The sequence below is a fragment of the Protopterus annectens genome, chromosome 9.part0, assembly GCF_019279795.1.
Source record: "Protopterus annectens isolate FY-2018-M chromosome 9.part0, PAN1.0, whole genome shotgun sequence".
NCBI lineage: Eukaryota > Metazoa > Chordata > Ceratodontiformes > Protopteridae > Protopterus > Protopterus annectens.
In genome coordinates this window covers 897,754,866-897,769,005 of record NC_056743.1, presented here as the reverse complement: position 1 = coordinate 897,769,005, position 14,140 = coordinate 897,754,866, and the positions used below count along the sequence as shown (strand labels likewise).

The 14,140-nt window shown below is 37.2% G+C and overlaps 1 protein-coding gene across 1 annotated transcript in view; it reads left to right on the top strand.

Annotated features, from left to right (window-relative positions):
• LRP1 (LDL receptor related protein 1) overlaps positions 1 to 14,140 on the top strand; it is a 2,772,300-nt gene that overhangs the window by 2,105,005 nt on the left and 653,155 nt on the right. Inside the window, exon 59 of the mRNA XM_044083629.1 lies at positions 13,061 to 13,248. Within this exon, the coding sequence (XP_043939564.1) occupies positions 13,061 to 13,248 (188 nt within the window). The remainder of the gene's footprint in view (positions 1 to 13,060; positions 13,249 to 14,140) is intronic.

Below are 14,140 nucleotides of genomic sequence, written 5' to 3'. Positions count from 1 at the left end.
AGATGATAGTATTGGTGGAAAGAGTTCTCAGTGCACCCTTTGACGCATTGAACTGTTTTGCTGAATGCTGCAGTGTGTGGTATCAGGAAGAGTAAGGTGGAAGTCCAGTGATCAGAAATGTTAGGCAGGTGTGTAACACACTGAGGAAGGGCACTGGCCTGAAAGCTTTGTGCATTCTAAATAAACAAGTTTGGTACTTACTATTACCTGCCTAGCGTTTCTGATTACTGGACTTTACCTTGCTCTTTGTGAATATTTTGTGTCTGGAGTGTCAGTTAACCTCCGAGCTGGTCCTAGCTTTTTTTCCTTGTCTTTTGTATCTAGAAGAGCCCGGGGAAGAGTCAGATATTGAAGTCCAATTGGGATATTTGGACCTGAAGAAGTTAGACCTAGACCAGGGGTACACTTTCATCAACAAAGGTTGTGACAGGGCAGGAGATGGAGTTGATAATAAAGGAACAATAAAAAGCGGAGACACCTGAGCCATATGGTATACCAATAAAAGTTGTACAAGTTGGGAAGAAAGAAGACTTTGAGAAGTTTTATGGAGTTAAGTTATGCATTTCCACATACCATATAGGTGAGATACCCCTCCAGTCAGACACTGTTGTAAGGAAGCTAGGCATACTTCTTGATAGTTCCTTATTATTTCACCATCATGTCTCCATTGTAGTTTGAAAAGCCTTCTGTTTAGCTGATCTGATTTCCAAAGGCATCTCCACTAGATCTAGAGAAGTCTTAAGAACCTTTTACTCGTATCACGTCAGATCCATTATTGAATATAGTGTGCCTTTTGGCATGTATTTGTATAAAGATATCACCCAGTCTGAAAGATCTCAGAAAATCATAACCAAAAAGGTCAATGGTCTTAAAAATCATAGTTATCAGGGCAGACTAGCAGCCCTGTCTCTGTATTCAGTCTGTTATAGACTTCTCCATGAGAATCTGTCTGGCCTTTTGAGCCATGAGGGATCTAAACCTCTTGGACCTCCTATTTCTTCACAGACAAATGGTCCCCCATATACCTGGCTAAAGGAACTAAACCTTTATCAACAAATGAGCAAGACGTGTTTGCGTGATATGTTCATATATCAAATATTCCTTATCTCTGGAGTAAACGTCTACTACTGTCTTGCACAGTACTGTTGACACCTTCAACGGTAACCTAGGTAATTGGATGGATACCCTCAAATTCTGCCCCAGTCTGTGTTTTCTTGAACCCCTTTGAGGATAGAGGGAACTTTTGAATAGAGGTAGTTGGCTAAGCTTGTATAATGACCTGTAGATTTACCTATGATATGACCTCCGGCATACCCCAGAGTCTTGGAAACAAGCCAGTATTGCAGTCCTATTAAAACCCAAGGAAAAAAAACTTATGCAAGTAGAATCCTCTAGACCAATTTTTGTATTGAATTTCAGTTTTAAATTATTTGAAGTATTAGCTGAAGTGTTAGCAGGTATATTACATAAGGTTATACACCATGATGAGACTGGGTTGATATGTGGAGGAACAACTTCTGACAACTTGATTAAAAGTAACTTTATTTTGCTTGTTGACTGGGGAAGTGCAAGTGGGTGCAGAATCTCTTTTCAGCATAGTCCCAGGGAGAAAAGCTCAGTTAGTTCAGTATATAATGCAAAATACCATGTAAATTTAAAAATTAAAACTTTTTCTCCTGATGACTTGGTCATGCCCTTGTCAACCCCCCCCCCCCCACTTGAATTAGTGTTCTCTCTTCTCATCTTTCTTCCTTTACTTATCAACTCTTTGTCCTCCTCCTACTTGCTCTAGCAAACTGTATTCATAATGTACTCCTTAGTGTAATATTCTCTAAATGTTTTAATTGTTTGGCCTGTGCGATATACTGTTCTCAAGTTTTGGAAGTTGTAAATGTTAACTGTTATTTTACCTATACATTGTACTGCTGTGCACAAATTTTTGACTTGTACTATATTTCTTTGACTCTACCTTAATGTTTTGTTAATATCATACTTGTATTATTTCTGTAGCTTTTCTACTCAGGTCTCCACTGAAAATGGGCCCCTCGCTCAGCTGGACTAACCCGGTTAACAAATGTCAATAAATAAATAAGATATTAAATAAATTAATACAGATCAGTTAAACATTAGCATCATCTTTTATAATGCAGTATTAGAAAGTGATAGTGGCATATTTAACTGGTTGACATTACATAAAATCATATTTAATAAAGGTAACCAGTCACAGTATCAGGTTGAAATGGAATATGTTATATACACGCGTTTGTAGCTGAATATCTGTAAACATATTAAAATAGTAGTTAGACAAGTTATTCAGGTTGCAGTAGGGATAATGTTCCATTTAAGGGATACAATAAAAAATAATAAGTCAGAACTTCTGTGGTAAGACAAGATGCAAACAGATCCACCTACACTTTTACTGATAGCTAGTATGATTGCAAAAATAAAAAAAGCATTTGATCATGTAAAACTAGGCATTTCTCTCTGCAGTTTTAAGCCATATAGTTTCTCCCAGCAGTTTGTGGAGTTGTTGATGGCACTTTATAAGGAAGCTAAGGCTAGAATAAAAGTGGACATGAAGTTCAGGAATGTTGAGCATAAACAGAGGTACAAGACAGGAATGTCATCTTTATTCCTTACTGTTAACATTATGTTTTGAAACACTAGCCATAAGAATAAGGTGATGTGCTTTTAAGGGGTACGCAGTCGGAGATGAGCTATACAAAATTTAATTATATGCAGATGATCACCGAATATATCTTCCTGACACTTTGAAGATTCATGGATAGTTTTTTCAGTCTGAAAGAAATGTGTGAAGATTTCAGGATGGAAAAATTAGCATACACAAAAAATTTGAATTAATTGTAGTCTAGATCTGGAATTAATGAGAAAATACCCGCTTTTGAAGGACATTCCTAGCAGCATCAGCAGGATTAACTTGTCCTATCTTTGGGAAAAGCTTTGATTGTTTTATGAGATGGAAGGGGTTGTATCTAGAATATATATTTAAATATAAAAAAATGTCAACTTTGCCACTGACCAACAAGCAACAGCGCTAATAAGATTTCATCTGAAAAGAAAGTAGCCTTACACTTGTGATTGTGTACAAAGCAGAAACAATACTGATAATGGTCAAACAGTGTAATACATGGAGGACAAAACCCCCCACACCGTGTGTGTGTGTATACATATATATATATATATATGTATGTATATATATATGTTGAAAAAAATGTATTAAAAGTAGAAAAAAGTTATGTATGGAAAAGTATGTATTTTAAAAAAAATATATATGTTGTTATAAATAGTATATATTATATTATGGTTGTATTTTTTTACAAAGATGAAAAATAAAAATACATATGTTGTATATAATTATAAAAAATAATGTAGAGAAGAGAAAATTTAAAAAGATGAAAAATACATAAAATAAATGTATGTTGTAAAGATGTACTAAATATTTAATATGTATGTAAAATTTTAAAACATGCTCAAGACACATAGAAACACACCTTGTGAATAGTCAAAACAGCAGAACAAAGATGAGAAACAATGAGAAACACACACAGAGAAAAAATAAAAGACACATACAAAAAAAAAAAAATAAAATGAAAAAGAAAAGAAGAAGATAGCCCAGCTCTAATAATAAACCACAACAAAGCAAAAAAGAAAAAAACATGACCCAATAACAACACACACAGCCACCCTATTATGAAAGTTACAAAACAAAGACACACATAAAAAACAAAGATAACACACCAAAAACACATAAACACACACAAAAAACACAGCACACAAGCACACAGCAAACATAGACACACACATATAAACACACTAACACACAGGACACAAAATAGACACAAACAAATGCACACACACACAGCACAAATAAAAAAACACATGAAAAAAAATATATGAAATGAATAAGCAAAATTACAAATAAATGAAAAAAGCAGCACACACACACACAAAAAGCACATATATATACATATAGTATGTATACATATATATGTATATATGCATATATATATATATGTATATATGCATATATATATATGTATATATACATATATATGTATATTGTTATTATTATTAAATTAATTAATTATATATGTATATTATTATTATATACATATACATGATATTATTATACATTATTATTACATATACACATACATATCTGCATATACATATTATTATTATTATTATATGTAGTATTACATATTGCTGTGCACATATATATATCATATCATATATACATATGACATATGTGTAGCATATTATTATTATACACATGTATTATTATATTATTACATGCACACACCATAAATAATATAAAAACAATACACAAAAACACACACACACACCCATATGTACACACACACATACATAAAAGACACACACTGCACATGACACACACACACAATAGCACACCCAAAATATATTATTAGCACACACCACACACACATTATTATTACACACATAGTACACACACAACACACACATAGCACACACACATAAGACACACAAACACACACACACATACAATAGATACACACACACATGCACACACACAGACAATACACACACACACAGACAATACACACACATAGACACACACACACACACACACACACACACATGCACACACACATAACACATAATATACACAACACATAGCACACACACACACACACACACACAGACACACACAACAAATGAATACATACACACAATAAAATAGCAGCAATGCAAGACAACACAAAAACACACACACAAACCATGCATATAATGACAAATAAAATTATTATGACACACACACACAAGTATGCACACACACACACACAACATGTTATGAGCATATACCACACACACACACACACACACAAGACACACACACACACAGACGCACACAAAGCAGCACACACATACACAAAATGACGACACTCACCTGATCACAAAAGATGCAGCACACACAAATGCACAGCACACACAGAGACACAAAGCACACACAAGCTCAATACAGAAACACAGCACACACACAACCAGACACACATGACATGAGCAAGCATAATAAGACACAATAATTACACAGAGACACACATATTATATTACTGTTTACAATATTAAAGTAGTTGCAACATACAGACACACACATCACACACATCTATGACATATACTATATAGACACACACAACATATAGAAACACCACATAGCTGAACACACACACAACACACACACATAGAGCACACAAACCAACTGTGACAAAACACTGACAACACACACAAAGCACAACACAGACAAATGACACAAACACAACATGCACACAAAACAAAAAGAAAGCACACAAAACAATAAAACAAACAGCAACACACAACATGCAAAACTAACACACAAAAACATTAATATAGTAGAACACAACACACAATATTATTTAATGCAGCACATTATTATTGAAATATTACATAAAACTGCCACAAAATAGATTGAGAAAACACAAAATAGAATACTCATAGATATTATTATAACACATACACACAATGACATACCAGCATATAGCACAAAACAAAATATGATAAAAAGAGGAAAATAGAATAAAGAGAAAGAATATAGAAGAAAGAAAAGAACAGAGAAAAGCAGATACAAAAAAAAAAAGAACAAAAGAACAAAACAGCATTAATATTGAAAAAATAGCATAGAACAATAGTGAACATAGCATGATTACTAAAAATCAATAATAGAGACATACACCAGAACAAAGAAGACAACAAAATGACATGCAACAAAAAAAAACACCATAATTATAATGAGCACATATCATCATCACTACAACAGCAGCATATAAAATAGTAAATAAAGAGACATCTGACAAATAGAAAACCAGTAATCCCTGCAACTGACAAAGATAAAGAAACATACACATCCTCCAAAATAATAATATCAGAAACAAAATAACCCACAAGAGAACTGTAGAAACATGTAAAAAAAATGAAACAAGAGCTTAATATTAATAGATGCTGAGGACACACAAAAAAGAGCAGAATTAAAACAACACAGAGAAACCATGATGACAAAAAAACCACCAAAAGTTGGAACAATAGAGCCAAAAGAGAGACCAATGAGACAAAGCAGCACCACCACAAAAATGTGACCACACAAACACCAGCAAACACAAACAACAACAGACAACACACCACAACAAAAGAAAAACAGAACACCCCACCTTATATGTGCTATATATATATATGTTCATATTCTATATTCTATGTGTGTATTTATTTACTATTTCTGCTATATAATATATGCTTGCATGTATATACAATAAAAGTGATATGTATAAGTATATATATATGCATATATATTTCTATGCTCTGATATGTCTTGATTCCTACCACTGCTTCTATTAGTTGTGTGCATGTATAAATATATTATATGCTCTGCATAAACCAATTTACTGTATACATAAGCTACTATGAAAGAAAATAACATATTATAAACTGATGCATATACATAGTATTCTGTAGTTTATTAATAATATATCATAAATAATGCATATTAATAAATTTTATTAAATACGTATATTAATCTATTATTCTGACACAAGTTTTATTAGCATATTATATTATATATATAATTTTATATTTTATAATATTTTATTATTATAGACATCACAAAACCAGACAGCAATAGAACATAAAGAAGACCACAGGGATAAAAAAAAGTAACAAACAAAAGACAGATAATCATACCCAAATATAGAAATGACAGCAAAAAAAAAACAAGAAAACATGAGAACACATGAAAAAAACACATAATACTGCTGACTGAGTTAAAAAACAAATGTTTCGTGACCCCACATATCAGCATACCATCACCACAACAGCTAACAAATAAAAACCCCGCATATTTTTCTTTTGCAGATGAAGCCCACCCACACCATTTGCCAGAGCCAACCCGAAAATACTGCGTTAGAAAAAACCAAAGAATAAAGAAAACAACAAGCAAAATGCAAAATAAAAGCCCACATGCAAAACCTCAATAATAAGCACCCTGCCCCACAATAAAATTTAATATTATTAAAATAATATTAATAACATTAATACTATTAACAGCCCAGACAATAGATGACAGATTATAATGCACTAGACATTATAGAAATAATACAAAAAGCACAATAGCAAAAGACAAACAGAGCACAAGACATAGACAAACCTGCAGAACCAAAAACTTTCTGCCCCCCCCCCCACCCCATGATGAGACACCAGCAGACAGACCCAGACCCCATGACAGAAACCACCAGAGCTTCACAAACAGCAACAAACATTATTTTAAAAAAATTTTGAAAAAAAAAAAATAGAAAAAAAAAATATATGATAAAAAAATATAGAAATGTAGATAATCATATCAAAATGGCTGATAATTATTTATATTTCCCAACGCTAAGAGGCCGAGGCAAGACACTGATTATGAATCTTCAGATCAGGTTTCTATTTCTTCTGATTCCTCTTCTGATCAGGAATTTTCTATACCACCCTATGAGGATTCAGATGCAGAAGAATCCATTCCATCTGCATCTCCTCCTGAGGATTATTCTTTTGGAGAAACCTTGCATACTTTTAAGGGAACATTTTCATTGGGAGAGTCAGGATTTCTCTGAATCAAAAAAGAGGCTTAGGGATTTCCTCCTTCTTCGTCAGCATAGGCATTTGGCTATACCTCCTGTATTAGACATTGTTTATGATGTGTTTTCGGAATCGAGCATGGCTCCTGATTCCCTACCTCCGGCTCCTAGTAAGCCAGACAGATATTACAGGATTCCTGACTCCCACAAATTTTATTCAAAAATCCTGTTGCTGATCGTGAAACTATCTCACAGGGTCCCAAAGGTGTAAAGGCCTCTACAGCCAAAAATCCTACCCCCTCTGATATTGATTCCAGGGTGCTGGATAGATGGTGAAAGAAGGTTTATACATCTGCAACCTTGGCAATTAGGGCCTTAAACTGCCAGTTTCATATCCTTAAATATCAACAGCATGTTATGGGCTTATTGAAACAGAAAATTATGTTGATTTCTGATTGTGTGGAAAATAAAGAATACAGGAATTATTTCATGCAGCAAAACAGGTTGGAAAGCATACTTTGCAATGTGGTTTTGATTCCTTGCAGGCCTCTTGCAGGGCCGCAGTTACTGGATCTGTGATTAGAAGGCATGCCTGGCTCGAGGAGCAAAATCTGCCTGATTATGTTAAAGCTAAATTGTTGGATGCACCTTTACAGCATGATACTCTGTTTGGTAATCAGGCAGAAGAGGTTTTAAAGAAAATGGAAGACAAAGCTAAATCTATGCAAACTGTAAAAGATTTCTTACAAGTGCAGCCACCCAGATTCAGTAAGCACTGGCCTACTAAAAACTGGTCCTTTCCTGTGTCCAACAGAGCCTCACAAGGCAAATCCAGGTGCTCAAAAGGCTCTAGATACCAATCACAGGGTTCTTACAGGTCAAAGCAATGGGTGGTGCCTTTACCTCCAAATCTGGAGAAAACAAAGCACAACCCTACAGTAAGCAGTCTCAGTGACTTCCCTCTACCATCACCAAGCACTCATCTTTTGGCAGTCCCCTTGGGGGGAAATTAGCACTTCATGCACAGAATTGGCAGTTAATTACCCAGGACAAGTGGGTATTAAACATAGTATCCCAGGGGTACAGATTTCATTTCCATACTTTGCCAATTCCAAACGGTTGGCCAGATCTGCCACAAAATCAATGGGCAGAGGCTCAGAAACAAGTTACGTCCCTCATGGATGTGGGGGCTATTCAACCAGTACCAGAACAGGAAAAAGGATGAGGTTTTAATTCAAGACTGTTCCTGGTACCCAGAAAAGACAATGCTTGGTGTCCAATACTGGAGTTACTGATTTTGAACATGTTCTTGGACATCCCAAAATTCAAAATGCTGACTTTACAACAGCTATTGCTCATGCTGGGCATGAACGCTTGGCTAGTGACTCTAGACTTAAAATAGGCATACCTGCATATCCCAGTAAGGGAATCATGCAGATGGTACCTCCGCTTCAAGGCAGGTTTTATGCATTACCAATTCTCTGCACTGCCCTTTGGCTTATCTACTGCGCCCAGGGTCTTTACAAAGTGCCTGGCACCAATAATTGCATTTTGCAGACAAAGAAGCATGAAAATCTATCCTTACTTGGACGACTGTCTCATTCAAGCAGAAAACAAGGACATTCTTTGCCTAGGTTACACAATAAACGAAAAGAAATCACAACTGGTACCCTCTCAAAAAATTACATTCCTGGGTGCAAGCTTGAATACAACTGCCCAGATGGCTTACCTTACGCCAGACAAACAAAGGCAACTGACTATATATTTCAAACAGATGGCAACAAAAACCCAATTATCTGCAAGACAAATTCTGCAGGCTTTGGGGTTCATGGCATCCTGCATTCTACTAATTCCATATGCAAGACGGCATATGAGGAAACTTCATTGGTATCTAAAAAGTTTATGTCAACATTGTCACAGTCTGGAAACAATGATTCCTCTCATTCCCTGCCTGCAACAGGAGTTTCTTTGGTGGGCAGAGGCATGTCACCAGAGCAAGGGACGGTCTTTCACTATACCCCCTGTCACCCAAACCCTAACTACAGATGCATCATACTATGCTTGGGGGGCCCACCTGGCGGGGAGATGCATTCAGGGCATATGGAACCCAAAACAAATGCATCTGCATATCAACCAGAAAGAGATGCTAGCTGTTCAGAATGCTCTGACAGCCTTCAAGGACTTACTTCATCCAGGACAACTTCTGATAAAGATGGACAACACCACGGTTATGTGGTACATAAACAAGCGGGGGGGGTACACATTCCTACCCCCTTTGCAGACTAGCCATGGCATTGTGGGACACAGCCTTGACTTACCAAGTACATCTTCAAGCTCAATTCCTGCCAGGAAAACAAAATACTCTGGCAGACGACCTAAGCAGAAATCTTATGGACCCTCACGAGTGGAAACTGGATCCACAAGTCTTCAGCATGGTAACAGAAATGGGGGATCCCAGACATAGATCTATTTGCCTCTCCCCAAAATTATCAACTGGACAAATTCTGCACAAGGACTTATCACAGACAAGCATGGAAAGTGGATGCCCTATCCTTCAGTTGGAAAAACCTATCAGTCTACGTCTTTCCTCTGCCTCTTCTCCCCAAGGTCTTACTAAAGGTCAGACAGGAAAAAACAAAAATGATCCTAACTGTCCCGGACTGGTCTTGCCAGCACTGGTACCCATTTCTAAGGAATATGTCTCAACTCCCTCCTTGGTACTTGCCTCAAATACCTCATCTACTGTCTCAGCAGAGCAATCAAATTCTGCACACTCTTCTCTAAACTCTGAACCTAGCAGCATGGCTGATTTTGTAATTATTCAAACAACACCTCTCGGTAAATCTGTGATGGATGTCATTTTGGAAGCCAGAAGACCTAGTACTAGAAAATCTTATGCTGATAAATTGAAGAGATTCTGTGCTTGGAACCATGCACAAGGAACGGACACAGCAAAACCAAATATTCCTCAGATTTTACAATACTTGACTGAGATGCTTGACGAGGGCCTATCTTTTTCTTCAATAAAAATCCATGCCTCTGCCATCTTGGCTCATTACAACACGGATCCTCCCATCTTTTCTCATCCTCTGCTAAAACAGTATCTTAGAGGGGCCAAAATTTTAAGGCCTCCCAGAAGATCACCAACTCCTGCATGGGACCTCAATTTTGTGCTGGAAAAACTCACCCTGCCTCCTTTTGAACCAGCAGCTACTGCGGATATAAAGTTTTTATCTTGGAAAACAGATTTCCTTTTGGCAGTCACTTCAGCAAGAAGGGTTTCAGAACTACAGGCCCTCATGGCTGTGGAGCCTTTTGTTACATTTTACCTGGACAGGGTGTCCCTCAGGACCAATCCTTCCTTTATGCCTAAGGTGGTATCCTGCGTGGCTCTTAACCAAGCTATTCACCTACCAACATTTTACCCAAATCCGCAGAACAAGGGGGAGCGGATTCTGCATTCCTTGGATGTACACAGACAACTAAGATTCTACTTAAACAGGACCAAATCTCTAAGAAAGTCTGAGCAACTACTGGTGGCATTTGCTGCAGGATCAGAGGGGAAGGCTATTTAAAAGCAGACTATTTCTAAGTGGATAAGCCACTGCATTCGTTTCTGCTACTTGCATCATGGTAAACCGGTGCCCAAGGGAATCAGGTCACATTCCACCAGGGCTGCCTCTACCTCAGCAGCCTTTCTCAGAGGAGTTCCAACCAAAGACATTCTAGAAGCTGCTACTTGGAGCTCTGTTCATACTTTTACAAAGCATTATCATTTGCCTCTCTTCTCTAAGTCCAGGGCAGGCTTTGCCACTGCAGTTCTTCAGGGCCTTAAAGCCGCTCATAATGCTATTTATTTCCATCCTCCCATCCATAGCTTTGGGATTCTACCCAAATGTAATGACTGCAACAGTGAAACACAAAGAACATAGTACAGTAGTGTACACTTACCATAAATGTAGATGTTCGAGTGTATTCACTGTTGCAGTCCGGGTTACCCACCCGCCATCCCCCTTTTTTCTAGAACTTCTCTTTCCTTCACTATATTCTAAAGCTTTTGTGGTGTATTTGCTTTTAGATGAAGGTCAAGTTTATGTTGCTAAAATTGCATTTACATATATATATATATATATATATATATATATATATATATATATATATGGGTCTACTTTCATAGACCGAAGCGCCACTATACCGACACCCGGAAGACCGAGACGGAACGACCGAACAGGTAGGTTACTGAAAACGCGATATCCCGACGGCTGTGAGACCGACAACGGCAGCGCAGAGCAGCACGGTAAGTGTGCTAAAGTGACAGATGTAGTATTGGGGAGCGGACAGGTAAGTGTACATACTGAGGGATTTTAGGATAGTGTGTGGAAAATGTGAGTGTGCGGTGGTGTCGGACTAAGGGTTCCGTGAGGTAAGTGTGGAAGTGACGAGCTGTGTAGGGTAGTGTTATGTGTTAGGGTTAGAATGCGGTGGAGTGAGTGCGATAGTGATGGGCTGAATGTTTTAGGGTGTGTTAAGTGAGTTAGGTTAGGTGCAGGTAGGTGAGTGCGATAGTGGTGTTGGGGTTTAGGGGTGTAAGTGAGTTAGGTTAGGTGCGGGTTGGGTAAGTGCGGTAGTGTCGGACGTTAGGGTTAGGGTTTAGGTTAAGGTTAGTGGATATGTTGTTGTGTGCAATGTGTATTTGGCGCTTTTGTGTCGGTGTTTTGGTGTTCGGTATGTTGAGTTGTCGGTGTGGTGTGTTGTCGGTTGTTTGGGGTGGGGAAAATGTGTGTCGGTGATTCGTACGTTTGGTCTATGAAAGTAGACCCATATATATATATATATATATATATATATATATATATATATATATATATATATATATATATCTTGCTGTTTATATATATATATATATATATATATATATATATATTTTTTTTTTTTTTTTTTTTTTTTGCTCCCCATTTGGGGGGGCACCTGACATCTGGGGCAAGAAAAACTGAATAAAATGGCATCGGCTGCATATTTTATACCCCTGACGTCATGGCAGAGGCAACAGCAACCGACGCAGGACCCAAGACTTTGATATTCAGGCCGATTGAGGGCAGCCTGCCAGCAGATTACCCAAATGTAATGACTGCAACCGTTAATACACTTGAACATCTACATTTATGTTAAGTGTACACAACTGTACTTTTACATAACAATGCATTTTATATTGCATATAATTTTTAACGTAAGTATTTAACATTTTATTTGTGCAGAAACTAAGTTAATATGCATTTTGTGTAGAATAATCATGAGAGATGCATTTTTCTCAGTTAGTTGAAGCATTTTTTGTTAAAGAAATTTTACACTAGTTTGTTTTGTGAGTCTGCCAAAATTCAGAGAGCAATATGAAGGATGACAAGTTGAATGGGATCCAATTATTTGACTGTTGATTCTAGGTTCTGCATCGTACTGGTCTGAGTAACCCAGATGGACTGGCAGTGGACTGGATTGGTGGTAATCTTTACTGGTGTGACAAGGGAAGGGATACCATTGAAGTATCCAAGTTGAATGGAGCCTATAGAACTGTGCTTGTAAACTCTGGGCTGCGAGAACCTCGAGCTCTGGCTGTAGATGTGAGGAATGGGTAAGAGTTACTAATCTGATACACAATGCCTTTTTTCTAAGAATTTTTTTCAGTACCTGTAAGCATCTTGAAATGTCTGTGTTTTGTAGCACAGTGTAATTTTTTATAGGTTTGTTACAGTTTTGCTAATGTGTCATATGGTGATGAGACTCCATTGTCTCTGATGGTGCTGAAAACTTGGTTCACATATGTTAAAAAATAGTTACTGTTTTTTCTGACCTGGTCTGGATGCTTCACCAACCATGTGAAAAGTGTCAAGTCTTTTTGTTGTTCCCCTTGTTGCCAAGGCAGTTTTTGTTGCGCCTCCAGTTCACTTTCACCTTTCTGTATACAATTGCTTTGATTCTGCTACTGCTCGTGGTGTATTGGTTTGCCCAGAGAGCGAGTTTCTTAAGTGACAAAAATATATTCAGCAAGTTTATCCTTCCAGCTGTACACTGTATTCTCTTCAGTTGTGTTCTAAGTTAATTCCTATGCTTTTATTTTAATGGAGTAGCAGTTGTCATGACTTCATTTCATAGGTAGAAGACTGATTGGAGGTTTTCGTTTTCTCCCACTTTCTTCTCTATATTTCTGCATATATCCCTTATTGTGCTGTCTAGTCATCCTTGTTTCACTCACTCACTCACTGATTTGTGTTAGTGCATAGTGAGCTGTCAGTCAGTACCGTGTGTTATTGCACTGTGAGATGAAATCCAGTCAACCATCCTGAGAAAAAACACCGGGGACTGTTTGATAGGTTATGTGATTGTTTTCATTCCGTCTGCTAGACATGATTCAGCATTTTTCTTGGAAGTGTCCGCATCTGGGGTATGCACACTTAACACCAGCATGTACTGTGACATCCATGTAAGCATGCCCAACCCCCAAAATCTACCAGTTCTTTTCTGCT